At 45.7% G+C, this 25,678-nt stretch overlaps 1 protein-coding gene across 1 annotated transcript in view; it reads right to left on the minus strand.

The window, feature by feature from the left end:
* The window catches only part of LOC119957898 (ryanodine receptor 1-like), a 463,450-nt gene that overhangs the window by 150,257 nt on the left and 287,515 nt on the right, over positions 1-25,678 (minus strand). The window contains exons 58-64 of the mRNA XM_038786087.1: positions 22,234-22,357; positions 20,884-20,999; positions 18,312-18,379; positions 12,357-12,478; positions 7,683-7,732; positions 4,856-4,916; positions 4,277-4,515 (exon numbers count right to left, since the gene is read on the minus strand). Of these exons, the coding sequence (XP_038642015.1) occupies positions 4,277-4,515; positions 4,856-4,916; positions 7,683-7,732; positions 12,357-12,478; positions 18,312-18,379; positions 20,884-20,999; positions 22,234-22,357 (780 nt within the window). The remainder of the gene's footprint in view (positions 1-4,276; positions 4,516-4,855; positions 4,917-7,682; positions 7,733-12,356; positions 12,479-18,311; positions 18,380-20,883; positions 21,000-22,233; positions 22,358-25,678) is intronic.

The following is a 25,678-nucleotide window of genomic DNA, read 5'->3' on the forward strand; positions in this document are numbered from 1 at the left end:
GCTCCGGTTTCCTCCCACAGTCCAAAGATGTGCAGGTTAGGTGGATTGGCCATGCTAAATTGCCCTTAGGGTCCAAAATTGCCCTTAGTGTTGGGTGGGGTTACTGGGTTATGGGGATAGGGTGGAGGTGTTAACCTTGGGTAGGGTGCTCTTTCCAGGGGCTTGTGCAGACTCGATGGGCCGAATGGCCTCCTTCTGCACTGTAAATTCTATGAAAAAAAATATTGAGGCCAAATGTTCGCCCCGTCGTGAACGGCGTCGCGTTTCACGATGGCACGAACAGGGCCCGGGCATGACCTATTCTGGCCTCCACAGGGGGCCAGCACGGCACTGGAGTGGTTCACGCCGCTCCAGTGCCGTGCTGGCCCTCTGTGGGTTCACGCCGCTCCAGCCTCCTTACGCAGCGCCAAATGGGCGATGCGCCAACCCGCGCATGCGCAGTTGGGGCAGCTCAATCCTGCGCATGTGCGGGGAACTTCTTACACGCGCCTGCACCGACCCAACATGGGGTCGGTGTTCAGGGGCAGGAAGTAGGCCCGGGGCGGGGGGGAAGAGTCCGGCCCACCGATCGGTGAAGGAACCTCCCTCCCACAGGCCGCTCCCCAAGCGTTCCTGCCGAGTTCCCGCTGGCAGTGAGCAGGGGTGAACGGCGCCGGCGGGACTCTTGTCGTGTCAGAGCGGCCTACACCTCGGAGAATCGCGCGCCGGCGTTGGGGCGTCGTGAAAATCTCCCCCATTGTGTACAGTTCCAGACATCATGTTTGGGAATGTTTGAGAGGATGGTTTCAGGGACGTCAGTAACACGGGCAGATTAAATAAACTGGAGCGGTTCTCATTACGAGAAGAGAAGGTTTGTCAGTGTCAGCAAGTGCATGCTTGAGCAAATAATTTGATAAACTAATTGCCTTGAAAGACAGGCGATGATCATTGGCTCAACCAAGTATAAACGGACAGAGCTGGAAAATCTGGTCTGGGAGAACCCTAAACGGAGCTGTCTGAAGAATAAACTTGTTGAAGATAGAACACAAGCTGCTGTATTATTTCTCCATCATAAACCATTATTGATCCAAGCAGGTTAAAAGGTGATTTGATAAAGGTGTTCAGAATCATGAGGGATCAGGAAGGAGTAAGTTAGAGAGAAACTGTTTCCATTCGCAGAAGGGTTGAGACCAGAGGACATGGTTTTGAGGTGAATAACAGAAGAACCCAGGGCAATATCAACATTTGAATGCAGCAAGTGGTTGGGATCTGGAATTCACCACCTAAAGGATGATGGTGGAAGATTAAAATCTGGTTTTTAAAAGGAAATTGGATGTTGCCAAAGAGGAAAATAATTGCAGAGCCACAGAGAAAGAGGAAGTGAATCAAACTGGTCGAGTTGCTCATACTCGAAGGGCTGAATGGCCTCATCCTGAGCTGCAACCATTCTGATTCACTCAGGAGAACCTCCTTTGGATAATACCATTCCTTTGCTCATCTGCACTAAAACCTAGGGACACCAGTGTGGAAACTTAGCAACTGATGACAGCAGCTAGTAGCACCCCAGAAATTAATCACAACCATTATTAATGTTTACATCTTAATGGTTAAACTCGTGTTGCTTTTGAAACATGGGGCAGGGAAAAAGAAGAGGAAAAGGAGGAATTACAAAAAAAGCTCAATACTAAACTCACCAACCTAGTTCACAAACAAACTAGGATCAATAACAACCAGCAGCAGGGGCCTTAGACAACTATCTCCTCACAAGCCGAGTTCAACTCAAATGTATTAGCTTGTCCAGCTAATTTAGGCGCAAACTCAGTGTCAAACTTGCTATCACCGCCGTTTACAGGAGCGAGCTCATTGAGTCATTACAGTAACCTTTGTGAGTTTCACTATTAAATTGTTACTCAACATCGGTCCTGTGGATTCAAAATAAAAACCTTGGCTGCATCACGTACAGTAGAAGCCATTCAATACTGCCTAAGTTGTGATTATATGGTTAATATTTATTTGGCAGCACTTGTAAATATGGACTGCTGCGTTGAGGAGTGGGTGTACATTTTAAATTGTTTACCAAACAGCAAGGCCAGAACGTGGATTTCTGGGATAAATGCAACATCCGTCTGTTATGCGACCTTTGACCCAAGTATGAAGTTTACGTACGCCATTAGTTGATCCCCTGTGACGTTGCACACAAGGCAATTCAGGTGTGGTCATCAAATGAAGCAGGGTTAGAGATAGGTGACCAGGCTTATCATGTCACGGTAGCATGGTGGTTAGCATCAATGCTTCACAGCTCCAGGGTCCCAGGTTCGATTCCCGGCTGGGTCACTGTCTGTGTGGAGTCTGCACGTCCTCCCTGTGTGTGCGTGGGTTTCCTCCGGGTGCTCCGGTTTCCTCCCACAGTCCAAAGATGTGCGGGTTAGGTGGATTGGCCATTCTAAATTGCCCGTAGTGTAAGGTTAATGGGGGGATTGTTGGGATACGGGTTACGTGGGTTTAAGTAGGGTGATCATTGCTCGGCACAACATCGAGGGCCGAAGGGCCTGTTCTGTGCTGTTGTATATATCTATATCTATATGTCATTCAGACCCATTTAATACCCATGCATTCTGCCTTTCATTTCACTTAATGCTCTTAATTAATTTCTTTCTTCACTTTTATAATGAAAACTACGGGCGGAGTTTTACGGCCCAGTCATGGTGGGGGTGGGGCTGGAAAATGTGGCGAGCCATTCAAAAATCTATTGACTTTGACAGGAGCGGAAAATCTCATTCACCTAATCTCTGTCTACACCTCCCACTGCCGTGGGAAAGCGGGGGGCATATTCAAAGACCCCCCTCCCACCCAGGTTATTCTCTCTTCCAACCTCTTCTATCGGGCAGACAAAAGTCTGAGAACACGCACTATCAGATTCAAAACCAGCTTCTTCCCCGCTGCTAGCGGGTCTCCTGAATGACCCACTTATGGGGCGGGATTCTACAACCCACCGCCGGGTCGGAAAATCGCCGGGGGCCGGCGTCAATCCCGCCCCCGCCGTGTCCCGAATTGTCCGGCACCGGAGATTCGGCGGGGGCGGGAATCGCTCCGCGCCGGTCGGCGGGCCCCCCCCCCGGCAATTCTCCGGCCCGCGATGGGCCGAAGTCCCGCCGCTGTCATGCCTCTCTCGCCGGCGTGGATTAAACCACCTACCTTACCGGCGGGACCAGGCGGCGCGGGCGGGCTCCGGGGGGGGGGGGGGGGGAGGAGGGCGATCTGGTCCCGGAGGGGTGCCCCCACGGTGGCCTGGCCCGCGATTGGGGCCCACCGATCGGCGGGCGGGCCTGTGCTGTGTGGGCACTCTTTTCCTTCTGCCTGTGCATGCGCGGGGAGATGTCAGCAGCCGCTGACGCTCCGGCGCATGCGAGGACTTCCGCCGGCCGACGAAGTCCCTTCGGCCCCGGCTGGCCTGGCGCCAAAGGCTGTTCCCGCCAGCCGGCGGAGCGCCAACCACTCCGGCGCGGGCCTAGCCCCTCAATGTTAGGGCTTGGCCCCTAAAAGGTGTGGCGGCCCAACGCCGGAGTGGTTCACGCCACTCCATCACGCCGGGACCCCCCGCCCCGCCGGGTAAGGGAGAATCCCGACCTTGGACTGAACTGATCTTTTCACACATCTTCTCTACTGAGCAGTACTATACTCCATATGCTTCACTCGATGCCAGTGTTCATGTATTGTGTATTTACTGTATATGTTTTTCCATGCATGGAACGATCTGCCTGGACTGTACGCTGAACAATACTTACCACTGTACCTTGGTACACGTGACAATAAATCTAAATCTAAACTTATGATGGGCGGGAATCTCTGGCCTTCCGAGGCTTGTTTCTCGGTGGCAGGGCCATTGGCTGTTGGTGGGATCGTCTGGTCCTGCAGCGATAAATTGGATGTGCCATTGATTCCATCCCATGCCCCTGGGATACATGTGGCAGGGATACATGTACTGCCGGGGGGAACGGGAAGATCCTGCTGGCATGAAGAGGCGGAAGATCTCGCCCTTTGCAATGACATTCTCCTGCCAATAGTGGGGTTTCAGCATGCCTCCTGGCAGGAGGATTTAATTACAGTGTGACAACTATACAAAGATAGTTTCCCATTATAAATGTGAACATGGAAATTCATAATGGAAACAGTTGGCAGAAGTGCATTCCGGTAGAAGATTCTTAAAATATTTATAAAGCAATTCATTATTCATTAATGAGCAAAATACATGTACATAGCTGCGAGCATGATCGCTTCGACACTTCTCAAAACCTACACATGATATCGTCTCCAAACTGATGCTGTGCCAAGTGTTCATACAGCGAGGTAAGTACAGGCAAAAGGGCCACTGTAGTGTAGTTGACATTCTGAGCAACTCCTTTCACTTGTGTTCGACTGTGTGAGACTTTGCCGAGCTTCAGATTCTCCACCGTTTTCTCAATATCTTCAGAGGCGCCCTCAAAGAAAGACCGCAGCCCTGCTTTCACTATTTCAGGACCCGATTTCATTACAGTCCTGTTGACAGCAAGGGGACATGTACATGCTTCAAATTTCTAACAAGACAACATTTTTTGTTTTTCATGAATGCCTGCCAATAGTTGACACTACTCAGATAGATAACAGCTACATGAGCAAAACATGGAGGGTGGTCCGTTGCCCATAGACACTTACCCCGACCAGGACATCAGTACCCTGGGACGTGGCGAGGATAAAATTAAGTCAGAACATAATAAAAAAAGAATTGCAAAGGAAAAAGAATAGCCCCAGAGCTGAGCTGTCAGATAAGAGGAGTTTGTTAAGCGTGCTCAAGGCACAGGTCAAACCCAGGGCTTTGAGAAGTGAAAAATGCACTCACCTGGCATCCAAAGATCTTCCCAATATATGCAAACAGTTTATGACTGCAGGGGCATCAGTACCTGTTTAACAAATGAAAACAGTTGGACAGTTACCCAGATAAGTGCTGAATTTATTCGAAGCCTGTTGTGTTAACAATACTTTTTGTATCAAAACTGTGCATGCGGTGAGAAAGTGCGCACACGTTTAGCTCCCACTAAAAACAATATCAATATCTGTACATGCCAGAGTAATGAAAGGTTCAGAAATCAACAGCTCTTTTAAAAAGTCATAAAAATCGGGACGAGGGTGTATACTTTGCCTGGTTCTTTGAATATTGGTGTTTAAATTTTGCTTTAGTTAATACTCTCACCTCCGAGTCGAGGCCCGACAGAACCAATTCAGAAACTTGAACAATTAATCTGCTACCTATGCCAATGTTGCAAAAGTGACGGCATTTCGAAGACAAATTCAAAAATGCAATCATTTATTTATTTAAAATAAGGTTACGATTAATAAGAGGACAGATATGGTGCTGTGCTGAACCCAATAATGTGAGAAAGAAAAATGATCAGTCGAAGATTGGGCGCGAGACGAAAGAAAACATTGCACTTGTAATTTCTTCAAAAGTTCTGCATTGTTTTCGACAATTTTTGAAACGGAATTTGAAGACTTTTGCATCAATTCAAAAGGGATCAATTTTAATTTTCTTGGATACTAAAAAATACTGATGCAGGTGGCCTGGTAAAACCTGACCTGGAAGCAGTACCAATGGGAAGGAGGTTAAGAGAAAGCGGCGTGTCTGGCAGACAAAGGAGCACCGCAGAAATGAAGGGGAGCTACAACTAGAGGAGCTGGAGGGTGAAGATGATCAGTGCACAGATGCAGGCCCAGAGAAAGCAGGCAGAGATGGAAGGAGGAACGCAAAATTATGAGGGGAAACAGAAAATCACTCTCAGGAGTAGGTCAGTTTTTCTGTTTGGCAGTAAAAGGAGAAGAGAGCTCTCCTATTTACCATGTGAACTGGCTAAAAAGGGAAAATCTGGAAAATGTTTGAATAGCTCGTAAACATTACATATATTGGTGTTTTCCTAGAAGTGGCCAAACTGTGAACTAGGTTAGTAGGTCAGTTGAAAAGGAAGTTTAATTTTCTGGAAATTTCTGGAAAAGGAAGGTTGGAAAGCTACATCAAGACTGTCATTACCTGAGGGACAGAGAGTTCACAGAAGTGCTGATGATAATCGGTACTGATGATAATTTGACCCGTGAAACTCGGAGGTGAAACTATTGTTGGATAGGACTGTTGAATTACCCTGCACATATCCATCATTTATATTGTACGATTGGTGTCTTTCTGAGCAACCAGACTAAGATATTAGCCTCAAGTTGTGAAATGTGAACTCAAAAAAGGTCATGTTCTGGAGTCAATAATGATTAATATATTCTTTTTCATCAAATAAATATTTTGTTAGTCATATTAGAAATACTAAAAGGTCGACAATACTTAGAAATGGATTATTGTTAAAACATGAGCTGATGCACGTGTTATCCGATGCAGATATGCTTTCTGCCAACTCAACTCGATGAGACACAAATTGTATTAATTTCCTGAGAACAGCTAATAAATTTAATGCTCCCAAGGGTCATCCATAAATTTCTTTTATTTTAAAAAAAAGTACGTTTTTCCTCTTTTAATACAATTGAAAGATGTTACCTTTTAATATATAGTCCTGAAGGATAAATGGACAATGAACTTTCTTCCAAGTTGCAGAAATAGATTTTTTAATACATATTTTAAGTGTAGAGGCACTTATATACAGATACACTCGCAGTTTGAAAAGATTAATTTATCCAAGTTATCTCAGTTTGTGGAGCAAAGTCTTTTTCACTTGCATAATTTTCTTGCTTTAACTTAGAAATAACATTTCTGTTTTTCCAATTGTTAAGGACGGCATGATAGCACAGTGGTTAGCACTGTTGCTTCGCAGCGCCAGGGTCCCAGGTTCCATTCCCAGCACGGGTCACTGTCTGTGCGGAGTCTGCACGTTCTCCCCGTGCCTGCGTGGGCTTCCTCCGGGTGCTCCGGTTTCCTCCCACAAGTCCCGAAAGACGTGCTGTTAGGTAATTTGGACATTCTGAATTCTCCCTCTGTGTACCCGAACAGGTGCCGGAATGCGGCGACTAGGGGCTTTTCACAGTACCTTCACTGCAGCGTTAATGCATGCTTACTTGTGACAATAAAGCTTATTTAAAGTGAGGCACATTTCAATCCAAGCTATCGTGACACATTCACACCAAATAGTTAAGTGACATTCTATCGTATTTGCATGTCCACACCACACTATAAGCACATAAAGATGAACAAATATGCTAGTTGCAGAAACTAATGCCATCTAACAACCTGCTTACAGCACAAGAAACGGAGAATGAGGCACAAAAAACTGGGAAGGTGAAGTCCCCTTCTTTCTTTGGAGAGCTTTTGAGACAAGCAAAAAGCTGCTTTTATGTTGATCTTTTAATTTCATAAAACTGGATCTAAAGGGGTTAGCGCCAAACATTTCAAGGCTTAAACCTTAAATGTTGGCCTCCCAGAATCTGAATTAAAAGACCAACATACGATGAGCTGAAACGTGCTGAAGAGAATAAAGACGGAGTAGAAGTACACTGCTTTTGGATTTCATGTTGTTATTTCACCACAATATTATTGCAACATTTGTTTGTCGGGGGAAAGTAAAGTTTTTACACGAAAAGAAAACTAACCCAAGCTACAGACAGAATGACAGCGTGACTTAACAGTACAAGCTTCAGTAAGTAACAAACACTATGCTCCAACACTCCATGCCGCTTACCAAAGAGGGAGACTCTATGTCTGATCAAAGCTGCGAGTTTGCAGAAGATACTGAAGCAGAGAAACAATCAGGAAGAAAAGAAGTGAGAAGGTATGAGAACTGGCAGCAATAATCATCATTAGAGAGGAATTAACAATGAGGGACGCCTGAAGCAGATCAGGCTGGACTGGTTTAAAATGTGCCCCCCATGTGCACCTATAGCTAGAGGTATGTATTTTACTTTTAAAGTTAAAAAGTCTCTAGTGGACAATGTTGCTGCTTGAACAGCAATGCTGCGTTAACTATCAGCCCAGGTCACCATGGTAAGATTCATTCATCGGCAAGACAAATGTTTCATAAAGAGCGCCAATTCAAAAATACATTTTTGCAATGTTTATGGTCCTTTTGCTTATGTCACTTTAGCACACAATAACTTACTATAACAGCCCTCTCAGAATTGCCCAACATTAGATGTGATTTTGTGACTGGGCAGCACTTACTGAACGATCCTGAGTGTGTTAAGAATTACACTGACAATCAGTTTAAGATTATCAGTTGGGTTCACAGTGTGACGGGCTAGAAGCTACATATTTTCTACACACAGGGCCCTGTTCCTTGCAGACACATGGAACAGATACACACCTTGCACTTTTTTTCAACTAAACAAAACGGGCATCGTCATTCCCTGGCTCATTCTCCAGGGCAATACCTTGACTACCTAAGAGTGGTTAAAATTTAAACAAATCTCGGCAATTAATTATTAGTTGTCAGTTAACTGGTGTAGTCTCTATGGCAACGCCGTTCTCGACCAGAGTCAACTTGCCAACCAATCAGCACTCCCTTCTCATGCAGTACAAAAATGTTGTTCCCTTTACAATTTGATATTCCTGTGAACCGTCCTGATGAGTGCAAGCCGAAAAGCTTCGACAGCTTCTCAGCAATCCGGATATAATTACAATTTTTCAGTACTATTGGATGTTTTGAAGGTATATTCAATAACAGGAGATCAAAGATGTACATACAGCAAGGTTAAGTGTCAACTGGTGGACAGGTCGACCTAAAACAGAGTTCTCAAGTTCTAAAACCATATTTTGATCATGCAGAGGTCCCCCTTTGGGTGCAGAGGCTCATTATTATGACCATCTGGTCGAAAGGCAACTTGTTTGGAGGACCAAGCATGCCTGCATAAAGAGATTTATCTCTAATCTATTTATTTTCCAAAAACATTTAATCCGTAGGGCAAATTATCTTTTGTCAGTGAAATGACTCTAAGTTAACATGGCAAGTTAACTAACGAAGTTCTGAAAAAATGTTTCAAGGAAAGGCAATCATTAGCCAGCCGCATTTGGAAGAAAAGGTGATCAACGTGCTTTGGGTTGACTCACTAGGTCAGGTAGCATCTGTGGATCAAGAAACAGACTTAATGGGGCCGATTCTGGCTATCAAGACAAGTGGCTTGAGTTCGTCAATTTAACTTGGTTAAAAAGTACCCCAAAATGTGCAGCTTGCGCTCTGACCTAGGGGTAGGTGTTGGAGAGTCAGGCCCACTGACACCGGAACAGAGCACAGTTGGTCACGAGGGTGGACAAGTGCTGAGGTGGGTCGATTAGAAGGCCCAGCTCGGTTCTTTGGAATTTTGTCCCAGTTCTTTTGGAAGTTGTTAGGCCCTCAAGCGCTCAGCTCATGTCCTCCATGCAAACCCAATGCCAACTCATACATCTCCAACCACCCCAATGGACCCTCATACCCTCCATTCCACCTTCATGGCCATTCACCCAGTATCCATTTTGGAGAGATCCCAGAAGCCATGCTGAGATGAAATACAGCTTTCACTCAGACACACATGATCATGAAAAATATTGCCATTCATTGTCATTTTAAAGCTTCTCAAGTGCTTAATCCCTTATAAAAACAAACTTCGATTCCCACATCAATGACATTTAATCCTTGATTATCCTCATTAAGCTATTAATTAAACTGTGAACTCAAAAAGTAACTGGGATAACTGTAGCTTTTGAAAACCAGTCCAGTGTCCGTAATAAGATAATGATAACCCTTGTGGAAATGTCAACACAAAGCAGTATTGAAACTGCACGACTAGATACTACCTTTTTTTCCCTAATCCACACTTGTCCATCAAAGCAATCCACAAGTGAAAATACAAACCCTGACAGCTGCGGCTTGCAATGTTCCCAGGTCCTCTCAGCAGATGTAATCAAGTTCACATCCCTCATTTACGTCTATTTTAATATTCATAGTCGGCTTAATGTCAAATCTTCCGGGAACATGCTACGTGACTTGGCTCTGGCGGGAATCACTACTGGTCTCCACAAACGGAGACCAGATGTGACGACCACGCTGGGGGCACGGAGGCCATTGTAGCCACCGGGTGCTCAGGGACATGGCAAGGCAATGCCAGACCCTGGCAACAACACACTGGCAGTGCCAACCTGGCAGCGTCGGGTTGGTGCTGCCAGGTGGCTGGGGCTTGAAGTGCAACCCACTTGGGGAGGTTCGTGCCAGCGATCTATGTTCGTTGCGGGGAGGTGGGGGCGGGTCTTTAACTTGACTTTGACTTCTTTAAAAAAGGAGCCGTAATCTCTCTGGTCTGTTTAGGCCCTGCCCCTCACAATGATGGTGCAAAACACACGCCCCCTTCAAAAAAATGGAAAAGCGTGGGACGATTTAATTGGGAAACTTGTCCGAAAGATGCCGATTTTCTGACTGTACCTGACACTTCGCCATTGCTACACTTTGGGAAAATTCCACCCTACATTTCAGAAATGCATCTGGAACTGGGGAGATGGTGGGGTAGTGGTAATGCCACTGGCAGAGTAATCCAGTGGCCCAGGCTAATACTCTGGGGTCAAGGGTTCAAATCCTACGAGGGTAGTTGGTCAAATTTAAATTTAACTAATAACTTTGGAATATAAAGCTAGTGTAAGTTATAGTGACTATGAAACTATCATCGATTGTATTTTTTTGGGACAGATCCTAAATGAAAAGAGAAGCTGAGAAAGGAAACAGAACCTTCACATTTTTAAAGGCGAGGAAATCTGAAACTGAAATTGGGAACAAAAATTTCTGGGGTACTTGTTGAACCATATAAAAGGACACTCAGCCATCCAAGCTCAGAAGTAATTGGACGAGGGGCAGCACGGTGGCGCAGTGGTTAGCACTGCTGCCTCACGGCAACGAGGTCCCAGGTTCTATTCCAACCCTGAGTCACTGTCCGTGTGGAGTTTGCAAATTCTCCCCGTGTTTGCACGGGTTTTGCCCCCACAACCCAAAGGATGTGCAGGGTAGGTGGATTGGCCACGCTAAATTGCCCCTTAATTGGAAAAAATTAATGGGCACTCCAAATTTATATTTTAAAAAAGTAGTAATTGGATGATTCCAATGGTGTAGTACATGCAGGTTGAAGAAGAGGGAGGCCAGATCCAGAATCTGAGAACGGGAAAATTTACAGTTGCTACAGCTGATTCTGCTACTAGATGATAGCATCGACGGATCTATGTCATCCAGACCCCATCGTACGCAGAGACGAGGAGATTCTGCAGACATTTCTGGCGTGGACTATGTCCATGGAACTCAGATTGGTTGTGCACTGCTGTTGGCTGGGGATCAGGGTAAATCTGTCAGATCTGAAATTCTCATCACAAAGACTGAATTTTGAAGGGCGTTCTGACTGAGATTAAGACTGAACTTGTGTTGATTCTGGCTTTCGCGTATAGGTGATTATTTAGTGTGCGCGTTGTTTGACTCTTGTGCAGTAAAAATGATGAAATATGTAGCTTATCACTCAAAACCTCGAAAATGTACTGCTTCTCACATTATTCAACTACATTTTTAACTAATTCGGATTTGGTTTTAAATCTGCTACGATGATGCTATCTTGGGCTGTATTTACATCATAATCATAGCAGCCACATAAAGCCGGTGAACTTTGAAAGACCATAGAGTCTAGAGTCAGTCTCAGTATGAATGCAGCTTTTAAATAATCAAGTTGAGAATTATGCAGCATTGTAGTTAAAGCTTTCGACTGTTCAAAATGTCAGGCTGCTGAGCTCTGGAACCTACATGGTAAATATGTAGGCGATTGTTAGTTTTGGAGGCATTTGCCAGTTTAAATGAACAAAGCCAGTGGAAGCAAAAATTACCAATGACTGACTCCATTTGCGAGATATTTACTTACAGTTGGAATGGAGTGCAGCATTAGCAAGAACTAAAGTGGTTTCTTGAGTTAACAGCGGCACAGTGGTTAACACTGCTGCTCTGCAGCGCCAGGGTCCTGGGTTTGATTCCAGCCTTGGCTGACTGCGTGGAGTTTGCATGTTCTCCCTGTGTCTGCGTGGGTTTCCTCCGGGTGCTCTGGTTTCCTCCCAAAGTTAGGTGGATTGCCCGTGTTAAATTGCCCTTTAAGTGTCCAAAGATTTGCAGGTTAGGTGGGGTTATGGGGTGAGGGCAGGGGAGTAGGCCAAAGTAGGATGCTCTCTCGGTGGGTTAATGCAGACTCGGTGAGCCAAATGGCCTCCTTCTGCAGCATAGGGATTTTCTGGATAGTCGAAGGAGACTGAAGAAAAGGCATACAGAAAGAAAGTTTCAGAAACTATCAGCCTCCATATTCACGGTTTATCGAGCTGGCTGAAACATTAACCGCACTGGATAATTTACATCATAACCTATCGCACATACCTGGCTATCATTTCCTTCTCTTTGTTTGAGGAATGCCCTCCACTGCCCAAGAGTTGAGCTGGAGTGGAAAGGAAGTATAAGCAATGATTCTTGAAGTATTGATTTATCAAAGGGAGCAAAATCTGAGGAACAAAAACGAATGGATTAGAGATTTAAGAAATTTAGTGTGGAAATGTCATCATTATGAGATAAGCAATTACTTTGTTAATCAATGTATTCAATATGCTTCCAGACAGCAAATGAACTCACACATATCATCAAGACACTCTAATACAATCAACATATTTGATACTTGGTGGTAAAATGTTATGCAATATTTGCTCCATAAAAGTAGCCACTTTGTACCAATGCAACTGTTCCCGCTGATTTTTAGTAATTTGCTTTATTGCTATAATGAAAGTTTGGGCAAACACCATTTGGTAGAAAAATACAGTGAAGTCTCTTTGCAATGGGGTAGGAGATCACCTCCATGCCTCCGACATCAAGGTAAGATCTGCAGACTCTAATGATAATATATCGATGAAACTTCTTCTTTGTTGTACGGCCCCTATTTCCTTTAGACATTGGTCAAGTTTTCATCAACCTAGGTGTACATTTCACAAGATTTCAGAAATGTTTCTGCTCAAATTCATTTCCAGATTGGCAAGCATAAAATGGTGCACTAAATTTAAAAAAACATGTTATTCACATTAAAGACCCAGGGTCCAAGGTTCGATTCCCGGCTTGGGTCACTGGCTATGCAGAGTTTGCACCTTCTCCCCGTGTCTGCGTGGGTTTCCTCCGGGTGCTCCGGTTTTCTCCCACAAGTCCCGAACGTCGTGCTTGTGAGGTGAATTGGACATTCTGAATTTTCCCTCCGTGTACCCGAACAGGCGCCGGAATGTGGCGACTAGGGGCTTTTCACAGTAACTTCATTGCAGTGTTAATTTTAAGTCTACTTGTGACACTAATAAAGATTATTATTAATAAAGATTATTATTAATACAGATTATTATTAATGACGATTATTATTTTGAATAAAGATTATTATTAGTAATGCCTATTATTGTTAATAATGACTATTAATAGAACATAGAACATAGAACAGTACAGCACAGAACAGGCCCTTCGGCCCTCAATGTTGTGCCGAGCCATGATCACCCTACTCAAACCCACGTATCCACCCTATACCCGTAACCCAACAACCCCCCCCTTAACCTTACTTTTATTAGGACACTACGGGCAATTTAGCATGGCCAATCCACCTAACCCGCACATCTTTGGACTGTGGGGGGAAACCGGAGCACCCGGAGGAAACCCACGCACACACGGGGAGGATGTGCAGACTCCACACAGACAGTGACCCAGCCGGGAATCGAACCTGGGACCCTGGAGCTGTGAAGCATTTATGCTAACCACCATGCTACCCTGCTGCCCTAATTAAGGTTATTATTAATATATCTGAAGATAGGTTTATCACAAAAAACATTTTTTTGGATCAGTGTCCGGTCCAGCAAACTGATTTGAAACAACTGAATAGTTGTCTTAAAAAATCTATTCAGAATCGTTCCCTGGCTATATTGGTATAGTCAGTTTATCGGTGAATTTTAAAATACACTATTTTAAAATGCGCCCAGTAGTGGCCTTATGCCTGCAAACACGGTTAATTAAGAGCCTCACCGAAGGTTTGCAAATGGGTGTACGTTATGGAAACTGGAAATGCGGCCAGCCTTTTTGGCCAGGGCTGGTTTATCGCAATTTATTGTTTTTAAACTAGTGCAAACACTCAATTTGCACTGGGTGTAATTTTTTTTGCATGAAATAGCTCCATGTGCTGCACTGATTTCAGACGAACTGCATGGGGGGGGGGGGGGGGGGGGGGGGGGGGGGGGAAGCAGCACAACAACTAAATAAAAGCTCCGAACCATTATGCACAAGACACTGAATTCACATTATCCAGAAACAACAATTTAACAGATTTGAACAATCAACAACGCAGCATATCTAATTGCGCCAGGAAATTTGGGGCATCGATTTCTCAGAGATGTCGTAAGGTTCTGCCTTCTCGCTGGATCAGTAAGAAATTAGGTCCACCACTCCACACAAGTGACAAGGTGCCACTGCCCTCTTTCCCACTGACAACGCAAGAGACTTTTCCAGTCCCCTCTGCTTCTTGATCATTGTGATGGCAGGATACAGGATGAAGCTGCAGTAGCAACATAACATGGAGTCCTTTCAAGACTCTGAGGTCCCTGAATCAATACCACCTCAGTAGCGCGAGGCTCATGATGCTACAGCACCAACAACATGCCATTCCTGGCCCTGGATAGTATCAGAAGAGGTCTCAGAATGGCACAGAGGGGCAACAGGAATGGTGCAGTAGTAAAAAGAGCATGTTGTAAATATATATGTGTACATTAAAACCGCTTCGATATTAAGTCCAGGGTTCTTTATTTTCTATGCTCGAGTGTTGTTTTCAATGGGCCAGAAGTCACCTCCATGCCTCCAACATCGAGGGAGGCTCTGATGAAAAGATATCGTCAAAGTTTACTCTTTGTTGGATGGCCCCTATTTCCTCTTTCTCATGCTCCAGATCTGCCACCACTCGAACTAACCCAGTCACAAGGCCCTGAGTAAGATCTTCAAGCAGTAAAGTGGGAAGCACAGCATTTGCCTGTCTGAAACAAAGTTTGCAGGACGCCTTCAGAGTTGAGGGTAGATTTTTCCGATGGCTGCGTTTCAAGTTGACGCCTCAAGACATGGACATTCGGGGCACAATAGGTCAGCATCCGGTCTTTATAATAGGACAGACCTGGGGAATGCAGAGTTTGAGAACTTGATCATTCATCAGAGCAGCCAATGTTTGATGGGGTGGTGCACCTTCTTTTCTGGGCGCAGTGACTCTTCGTATCGGGTTTTCCTGGGATGGTGGGCTGGGAGTCAGGGGCCAGTTTCATCACATGGTTCTGCTACAAGATAGCAAGATTGGCAGGACTGGGTGAGGATTGGCTATCTGCCAAATGAAGTCAAGCGGCCAATTTTGATTAAAAGCCCTATTAAAGTCAATTTTGCCATTGGTGGAGAAACCTCCCAGTGTGTGGGACCGCTAGTTTCATGCAGGCGGCCTCCCTGTGCCTTCTGGGATGGGGCAGTTGGGCCAGGCAGGGGGAAGTGCAACTGAGCCTGGAGGGAAGTCTGGCCCCATGGCCCCAAAGGGTCAAATGAAGGGGCTCACCTGCTTTGCCCCTCTTGAGTTTTATTTTACTTATGGGTCAGAGTGGGCCTGAAAATTGAGGCACTCTCTCAATCGTCAACCTGCGTCAGTGGGATTGACAAGGATTGAGAGATGTTCAACAGCATCTACATCCAACCCACCATCCTTAAATGGACGGCGAGTCTGGAAGTGGTTGACTAGGAGGCTGCCTCTGGAAGATTGCCGAGCTGCTCCCAGTTAGCAAGCACAGCTTTGGGACTCCATCTGGTCCTGAAGATTAGACTGCGGTAAAATGCTGGCTCTATGATTCAAGCACTTATTGATTTGACATGTCAAGCAGGTACCATCACTCTCTTTTCAACTAGCATAGCCAGGTGCAATTCTCATATAAATATTGGAATTTCTGGCAAGCAGCCTTTTTGCCCTTATTATCATGTCATCTGCAAACACGCACCACTGTAAGGACGGGAGAATCTCCTGCTGATAATCACTGCGGTTGGAATTTCATCTGAATTTCAAAGTGGTTGCATCGCTAGTCAATCCAACTTGTGCCCCAAGGGGTAGTTTTCAGAGATTGATCTAGTGATCTGCAGTAGTATTCAATAGGAGACAGGTAGCACTCTGGAGAAACAATTAAACCAATTCTCTCGAAGTTTCCATCAAATTTCCAGCGGATTGTGAAATACCCTGCAGATTTTGGTCTCTTACATTTGGTCCCTTAAATCTCAAGATTTAGCGCCATCATGGTGGTGAACTTGGTCAAGACAAGGAGCACAGAACGGGCTCACAGTATATTTCGAATCAAGCAAAAATGACACAGGTGATCAGAAACTCTGTCAATGTCGGTGGAAAGCAGATCAGATGCCCATTCACTATGAGCCCTTTTCACACAGTTGGCATGTACCACAGTAACTTAATTGCAGTGTTAATGTAAGCTACTTGTGACACTAATAAGGATTATCAGCACAGTAGCACGGTGGTTAGCACTATGGCCTCACAGCGCCAGGGTCCCACGTTCGATTCTAGCCTTGGGTCACAGTCTGTGCGGAGTCTGAACGTTCTCCCCGTGTGGGTTTCCTCCGGGTGCTCCGGTTTCCTCCCCAAATCACGAAAGACGTGCTGTTAGGTAATTTGGGCATTCTGAATTCTCCCTCTGTGTACCCAAATAGGCGCCGGAATGTGGCGACTAGGAGCTCTTCACAGTAAGTTCATTGCAGTGTTAATATAGAATATAGAACAGTACAGCACAGAACAGGCCCTTCGGCCCTCGATGTTGTGCCGAGCAATGATCCCCCTACTTAAACCCACGTAACCCGTATACCCAACAATCCCCCCATTAACCTTACACTACGGGCAATTTAGCATGGCCAATCCACCTAACCCGCACATCTTTGGACTGTGGGAGGAAACCGGAGCACCCGGAGGAAACCCACGCACACACGGGGAGGACGTGCAGACTCCACACAGACAGTGACCCAGCCGGGAATCGAACCTGGGACCCTGAAGCTGTGAAGCATTGATGCTAACCACCATGCTACCGTGAGGCCCCAAATGTAATGTAAGCCTACTTGTGACAATAAAGGTTATTATAATTATTAGCAATTACACAGGGCTAAATCGCTGGCTTTGAATGCAGACCAAGCAGGCCAGCAGCACGGTTCGATTCCCGTAACAGCGTCCCCGAACAGGCGCCGGAATGTGGCGACTAGGGGCTTTTCACAGTAACTTCATTTGAAGCCTACTCGTGACAATAAGCGATTTTCATTTTCATTTTTCAACCCCAATGTTATTATTTAGGTTATGTAGTAACTTTCTGGTCTACATACAATCAGAACATCAGAGTAGAGCCCAGTTATGGTAGAACTCTTCTGCACTGCACTGTAGCGGATTGAGCTTATTGTATTAATCTGATGTGTTGTGGCTGCAGAGTGTGGGACTGGTTGGAACACTAAAGAGTTTGTCCTGTTCCGAATAAGACATATTGGACTTGCAAAAGTTAATTCTCTCTCAACAGGTGCGGAACTTTTCCAACACCTCGTTGTTATTTGAGATCTCCAGCATTCACTGTATTTGGCATTTATTAAAGAGTTTGCCTTGTCCTGCTGTAAGGCAGAATGAAATACCCTTTCAATCTGTAACACAATCCAGTTTATTGCTTATCACACCAATATAAGGCATAAAGGTGAGACAGCAGAAGTGTTAATAGGAGGTACATTACAGCCTTCTGGGCTTAACAGTGATTTGAACCTTCCCTGCTGTGTGTGACGCGGTGTTGTTTTTCGTTTAGTTCCTTTGTCCCAATGTAGATGCCCACTAATCCCCCGCAGGGCCATCTGCCACTTGTTTTGCTTTCACTTAACACCGACTTTTGTTCGCCTATTAACACAGTCTGCTTTCTTAGTGCCACTATCAGCACTTCTTTAATCCTTAATGCTACTACGAGCACACGTTTTCTTGCATCTTTGTCATTCTCTCCCGAGCTCCGGCCTATCTCTGACCTTCTCTCTGCCTCTGCCCCAGCTCCCCCCCCCCCCCCCCCCCCCCCCCCCCCCCCCCCCCCCCCCCCCCCCCCCCCCCCCCCCTCTCCAACTATATAGTCCATCACATTTCCACCCTCTTCAGTTCTGAAGAAGCGTGACAGGGACTCAAAATGTTAACACGGATTCTCTCCCCAATGATGCTGCCGGGCCTGCTGAGTTTATCCAGCATTTTCTGTTTCTCGTCCTATGGTAGTGAGCTCATGGTAAGGTTTTCATACTTACCTTTGCAAAGAACTTGATTTCCTGCTCATGGGGGGATTTCTCAACCCTTCCACTGCTTACAACAGCCTCTGCATTGTGGAAGAAAGAAATAACGTTAGGAGAGAAACATGATTGACAATTATCTCTCACGCAAATGAATCAATTCAGTGCCAAGATAGGAATTGCTCCAACTAATGACAAATTGGTTGTTGTATGTATTGTTATTTTTGAATGGGCTAAATATCTTACATTTAAACTTGTATTTTGTTCTGGATTCCTATATCCAAATCACTGAAATAGTGAATAAAAGCGGTTTCAGAATAGAAACCTAGGGCCTTGGTGAGGCCACACTTGGAGTACTGTGTGCAGTTTTGGTCTCTTTCTCTGAGGAAGGATGTTCTTGCTCTCGAGGGAGTGCAGCGAAGGTTTACCAGACTGATTCCAGGGATGGCGGGACTGTCTCATGAGGAGAGATTGACTAGGTTGGGATTGTTCTCGCTGGAGTTCAGAAGAATGAAGGGGGATCTCATAGAAATTCTAACAGGACTAGACAAGGGAGATGCAGGGAAGATGTTCCCAACGATGGGTTTGTCCAGAACCAGAAGTCATAGCCTGAGGATTCAGGGTAAACCATTTCGGACAGAGATAAGGAGACATTTCTTCAGCCAAAGAGTGCTGAGCCTGTGGAATTAATTTCCACAGGAAGTAGTTGATGCTAAAACATTGCATATATTCAAGAGGCAGCTGGATCTAGCACTTGGGGAGAATGGGATCAAAGGCTATGGAGAGAAAGCAGGATTGTTGGATGATCAGCCATGATCGTGATAAATGGCGGAGCAGACTCGAAGGGCCAAAAGGCCTCCTCCTGCTCCTATCTTCTGTGTATACCAATGCGACTTTTAAATATTACAGAATATATAACCCTTTATTACATCTTTTTGCCCTTCGAACCAATCTTAAAATCAACTGGCTTCCCTCCCCCAATATGCCTCTTGATCCTGTCTAGTAATCGCCCGTGTAGTATCAGGCTTTCTAAAGTTCCTGAATACTACAGCCACTGCACTACCTTCATTTATCGTCTATTCACCGCCAACATAAATCCCAGGAGACGCATCAAATGCAACTGTCAATCTTGAAAATTGCGTGGCAACTTCCAATTTCTTATACTTAAAATGTGGCGATTTCATCATTAAGGATTTCCTTCGACTAATGTGTTGGGCTAATTGGCCTGTAACTACCCAGTTTTGCTCTATTTCCCTTTTTTCAAAATGGATACTAGTCAATATATAGTCCCTCCAGCACACGTCCATGCAAAATGAACGGTGAAATATAGGGCCTCAGCATCCCATTGTGCTACAAGTTTTGTCTTCATAATCATGGCTGAATTATTTAATTGACCCTCAGACTCAGTCTTTCTTGAACGATGAAGAGATTCAGGGCGCAATTCCCCCCCAAAAGATGACCAAGTGTCAATCACCGGCGGGTTGGCACAACCAGGGTGTCGCCCATGTCCCCTAGGCCACTATGGCCCCTGAGCCCCCCAGGCATGGTCATCATGTTTGGTCTCCATTTGTGGAGACAGTAGTGATTGCTGCCGATGCCACGTCACTACTGAAAGGGTTTTCCTCTGTATTTCCTGTTTCCACCTCTAATGATCATTTACCACCATTTTTAGGCTCCTGTATCTCTAACAGTGGTTTCCCTCAATTTTCTCCTTGGGTTTTAGAGTTTGCATTGTCTTACTAATTCATGGAGGGCTGCATTTATTCAATATGTGCATATTAGCCCTTGGTATGCAAGTGTCATACAGCCTTCAACTAAAGTCACTCCGTAATTACCACACACTCTGTGTCTCATTCCTGAGGACAACGCCGGACTACAAAATAAAATAGCCAATCTAGCATCATAGATAAAGGAGGCCATTCAGCCCATTGAGTCTGCATCAACCCTCTGAAAGAGTATTCCACTTAAGCTCACTTCCCCGCCCTATCCCAATGACTCCTTAACCTGGGGCTGGTTTAGCTCACTGGGCTAAATCGCTGGCTTTTAAAGCAGACCAAGGCAGGCCAGCAGCACGGTTCGATTCCCGTACCAGCCTCCCCGGACAGGCGCCGGAATGTGGCGACTAGGAGCTTTTCACAGTTACTTCATTTGAAGTCGACTAGTGACAATAAGCGATTTTCATTTCATTTTCATTCACCTAACCTACACATCTTTTTTTGAACACTAAGGGGCAATTTATCACTGCCAATCTGCCGAACCTATACATCTTTGGATTGTGGGAGCAAACTGGAGCACACTGAGGAAACCCACGCAGACAATCTATCCAACAAGATATAATCCTCAATCATACATCGTCCATATCAAAAAGCTCAGCAGTTATCAACTCCAATTCTTTAACTCCATCTTAGTGAACAAGTGCCAAAATATTTTGATCATCTTCTCGATAGTTCTTCTGGGCCTCTGTATCCATCCCCCATGATAAGAGAGATGGAAGCTGAACACCATACTCTGAGTATACCGGTACCAAATTGAATATATTTTATTACACAATAATATGCAAATATGAATCAAGTTATTTCACCAGTTATACCTATATGAGCAACAAACTCTTGCGCTATGTCCAACCATTGTAGCAATTTCTTCAGAAAACCATAGGCAAATCTCTTCTCAATTGATGACGTGTCCAGTTCCATGTCCTTCAAACCTCTGTAAAAGTTTTGCAAAAAAAGGGTTACTTGAGGTGAATGAAAATATAAACTGTTCAGGGAAGGAAATTGTTGTAAAGTCATGGATATCTTTGCCGCAAAAGTAAGGCCAACTGACCAACTATCTCTCCTTCCTGTTTCAACAGGCTTTCTTCTTCGACTCTTGAACCAGAATATTCCTCAGCTCTCCCGCATTTTTCTCCTCAATTACAGCCCTCATCCAACACAGTGGTTAGCACTACTGCCTCACCGTGTCAGGGACCCGGGCTCGATTCCAGCTTTGGGTGACTGTGTGGAGTTTGCACGTTTGCCCCGTGTGTGCGTGGGTTTCCTGCGGACGCTCCGGTTCCCTCCCACAGTCCAAAGATGTGCAGCTAGGTGGATTGGCTGTGCTAAATTGCCCCTTCGTGTCCATAGGTTGGGTGGGGATACAGGGCCAGAGCGGGGGATTGGGCCTAGGTAGGGTGCTCTTTCGAAGGGATGTAGCGCAGACTCGATGGGCAAAATGGCTTCCTTCGGCACTGTCGGGATTCTATGATAAAAGGGAAGGTCATGATTGATTCCAACAAATTATTTGATTACAGAGAAAGGGCTAATGGAATCATGGTTTGATTGCTGGAGATTCCCTGGAGTGTAGATAATTTATGGGGGAATTGGTGTTTAGTCCCAGCCAAGCAGGTCATGGTACTTTGTGGAATACAGGCAAAGGGGATGGTTTAGCACAGTCAACTAAACAGCTGGCTTGTAATGCAGAACAAGGCAGCAGCGCGGGTTCAATTCCCGTACCGGCCTTCCCGAACAGGCGGCGGAATTTGGTGACTAGGGGCTTTTCACAGTAACTTAATTGAAGCCTACTTGCGACAATAAGCGATTATTATTATTAGATGATGTAATTAATGTCATTTTACTAATGGTATTTTTTTGCCCATCATGTCAAAGTGAAAATGGCCCAGGGACAGGATGGAGCCAGAAAAGCAACTTCAGTTGGTGGGGCGGTATTCCAAGCCCACCCATCTCTAACCTCATCTCACCTCAGCCCCACCATGTTTTAATGAGGAGCCTCAAGGGTCAATTCATTAGTTCACAGAAATTGTGCGACTTTTAAGTAAAAAGATACCAACTTAATTTGCATGATTATGTCTTCAACTGACTTAATAAATTAACAGATTAATTCTATCAGATAGAAACCCAGGTTCTCAATATATTTTGCTTAATTTATTGGCTGATCAGTTTACCTTGTTACAGCGTAGCCATGCATCTGCAAGAATCTGAGCAACTCATGGGCTTTCTCTCTGTCCCGGGCTTTCTCTTTAGCAGTCAGCGTATCATATGGAACTAAAAGTGGATGGGTTCCACCACCTCATAAAAACAAATGAAGAAAGTTAGAAATAGAAAATAGATACAACAGAATCTGAGATAAACATAGAGAACATAGATAGGAGGCACAGTGGTTAGCACTGATGCTTCAAAGCTCCAGGGTGCCAGGTTTGATTCCCAGCTCGGGTCACTGTCTGTGCAGAGTCTGCACGTTCTCTCCGTGTCTGCGAGGGTTTCCCCCGGGTGCTCCGGGTTCCTCCCACAAATCCCGAAAGACATGTTCGTTAGGTGGATTGGCCATGCTAAATTGCCCTGTGTCCCAAAAATGTGGGATTACTGGGATACGGGGATTGGATGTAGGTGTGGGCTTGGGTAGGGTGCTCTTTTCAGGGGCCAGTGATGACTCGATGGGCCGAATGGCCCCCTTCTGCACTGCAAATTCTATGATTCACTGACAAACAGTGGCAGCCGTGTGGACCATCTATAAGATGCACCACAACAACTCACCAAGGTTCCTCCCACAGTCCAAAGATGTGCAGCTCAGGGGGATTGGCCATGCTAAAGTGCCTTTGTGTCCAAAAAGGTTATGTAGAGTTATTGGGATAGAGTGGAGGTGTGGGGTGCTCTTTCCAAGGGCCGGTGCGGGCTCGATGGGCCGAGTGGCCTCCTTCTGCACTATAAATTCTATGATTGCAAGCTGAATTTAAGGGATTTAAGACAAAAAATTTTAAAAGAGTTACAAAACATTGTCACTGAAATAAATTAAAGGAATTCAAGCTGGGCCGAAGGACCTTTTTCCATGCTGAATGACAATAGCGCCATAACCATTACATCTAGGAACATACAAATGGAAGAAGTGGGTAGTGCTCCGAGGGCTCTTGCAGTTATAGGTTAGGAATTCATGAAGAAAGTTACAGGCATTCCGAATGATTTCATCATTTAGGGTTTGTTGAGATTTTCACCATTTCACGAAAAGATAATGGTGCATTTGTAGTGTATCTCCTTTATAATTGAGAAAACGCGGTGTTAAGCACTAGCCGGTACACTTGGCGTTACTCTCAAATGGCGTTCTTGTTTCATCGCAAAAACCAAACCGGACATTTTTAAAAATTCATTTACGGGATGTGAGCGTCGCCGGCTTGACCCGCATTTATTGCCCATCCCTAGTTGCCCTTCAGAAGATGGTGGTGAGTTGTCTTCTTGAACCGCTGCAGTCCCAGAGGTGTAGGTACACCCACAGTGCTGTTAGGACAGTGAGAAGTCTTACAACACTTGATTAAAGTCCAACAGGTTTGTTTGAAATACTAGCTTTCGGAGCACTGCTCCTTCCTCGGGTGAATGAAGAGGTAGGTTCCAGAAACATATATGTAGACAAAGTAAAAGTTGCAAGACAACGCTTTGAATGCCAGCATTTGCAGGTAATTAAGTATTTACAGATCCAGAGATTAGGGTAACCCCAGGTTAAAGAGGTGTGGATTGTCTCTAGCCAGGACAGTTGGTAGGATTTCGCAAGCCCAGGCCAGATGGTGGGGGGTGAATGTGACATGAATCCCAGGTCCCGATTGAGGCCATACTCATGTGTGCAGATCTTGGCTATAAGTTTCTGCTCGGCGATTCTGCGTTGTCGTGCGTCCTGAAGGCTGCCTTGGAGAACGCTTACCCGGAGATCAGAGGCTGAATGCCCTTGACTACTCAAGTGTTCCCCGACTGGAAGAGAACATTCCTGCCTGGCGATTGTTGCGCGATATCTGTTCATCCGTTGTCGCAGCGTCTGCATGGTCTCGCCAATGTACCAAGCTTTGGGACATCCTTTGCTGCAGCGTATGAGGTAGACAACGTTGGAAGAGTCGCACGAGTATGTTCCGTGCACCTGGTGGATGGTGTTCTCACGTGTAATGGTGGGTAGCCATGTCGATGATCTGGCACGTCCTGCAGAGATTGCCCTGGCAGGGTTGTGAGGTGTCGTGGTCGCTGTTCTGAAGGCTGGGTAGTTTGCTGCAAACAATGGTTTGTTTGAGGTTGCGCGGTTATTTGAAGGCAAGTAGTGGGGAATGTGGGGATGACCTTGGCAAGATGTTCATCTTCACCGATGATGTGTTGAAGGCTGCGAAGATGTCGTCGTAGTTTCTCCGCTCCAGGGGAGTACTGGACGACGAAGGGTACTCTGTGGGTTGTGTCCCGTGTTTGTCTTCTGAGGAGGTCGGTGCGGCTTTTTGCTGTGGCGCGTTGCAACTGTCGATCGATAAGTCGAGCGCCATATCCCGTTCGTACGAGGGCATCTTTCAGCATCTGTAGATGTCTGTTACACTCCACCTGGTCTGAGCAGATCCTGTGAATACGGAGGGCTTGTCCATAGGGGACGTCTTCTTTAATGTGTTTTGGGTGAAAGCTGGAGAAGTGGAGCATCGTGAGGTTGTCTGTGGGCTTGCGGTAAAGCGAAGTGCTGAGGTGACCGTCCTTGATGGAGATGAGTGCGTCCAAGAATCGTCGACCAGCACTTCCCCGGAGCGGAGAAACTACAACATCTTCTTCGCAGCCTTCAACATGTCATCGATGAAGATGAACATCTTGGCAAGGCTATCCCCACATCCCCACTACTTGCCTTCAAACAACCGCGCAACCTCAAAGAAACCATCGTTTGCAGCAAACTACCAGCCTTCAGAACAGCGACCACGATACCACACAACCCTGCCATGGCAATCTCTGCAAGACGTGCCAGATCATCGACATGGATACCACCATTACACGTGAGAACACCACCCACCAGGTACGCGGTACATACTCGTGCGACTTGGCCAACATTGTCCACCTCATACGCTGCAGGAAAGGATGTCCTGAAGCGTGGTACATTGGCGAGACCATGCAGACGCTGCGACAACGGATGAACGGACATCGCGCGACAATCGCCAGGCAGGAATGTTCCATTCCAACCGGGGAACACTTCAGCAGTCAAGGGCATTCAGCCTCTGATCTCCGGGTAAGCGTTCTCCAAGGCGGCCTTCAGGACGCGCGACAACGCAGAATCGCCGAGCAGACACTTATAGCCAAGTTCTGCACACATGAGCACGGCCTCAACCGGGACCTTGGATTTATGTCGCATTACATTCACCCCCCCACCATTCACCTGAGGAAGGAGCAGTGCTCCGAAAGCTAGTGATTTGAAACAAACCTGTTGGATTTTAGTCTGGTGTTGTAAGACTTCTTACTGTGCTCGCCCCAGTCCAAAGCCGGCATCTCAACATCGTTAGGGAGGGAGATCCAGGATGTTGCTCCAGCAACAGTGAAGGAACAACGATATATTTGATATACCGCGCAAGTTGGGGTGGTGAGCGACTTGGAAGGGGTGGTGTCCCCAGGTATCTG

Source organism: Scyliorhinus canicula, chromosome 27 (assembly GCF_902713615.1).
Source record: "Scyliorhinus canicula chromosome 27, sScyCan1.1, whole genome shotgun sequence".
Lineage (NCBI taxonomy): Eukaryota > Metazoa > Chordata > Chondrichthyes > Carcharhiniformes > Scyliorhinidae > Scyliorhinus > Scyliorhinus canicula.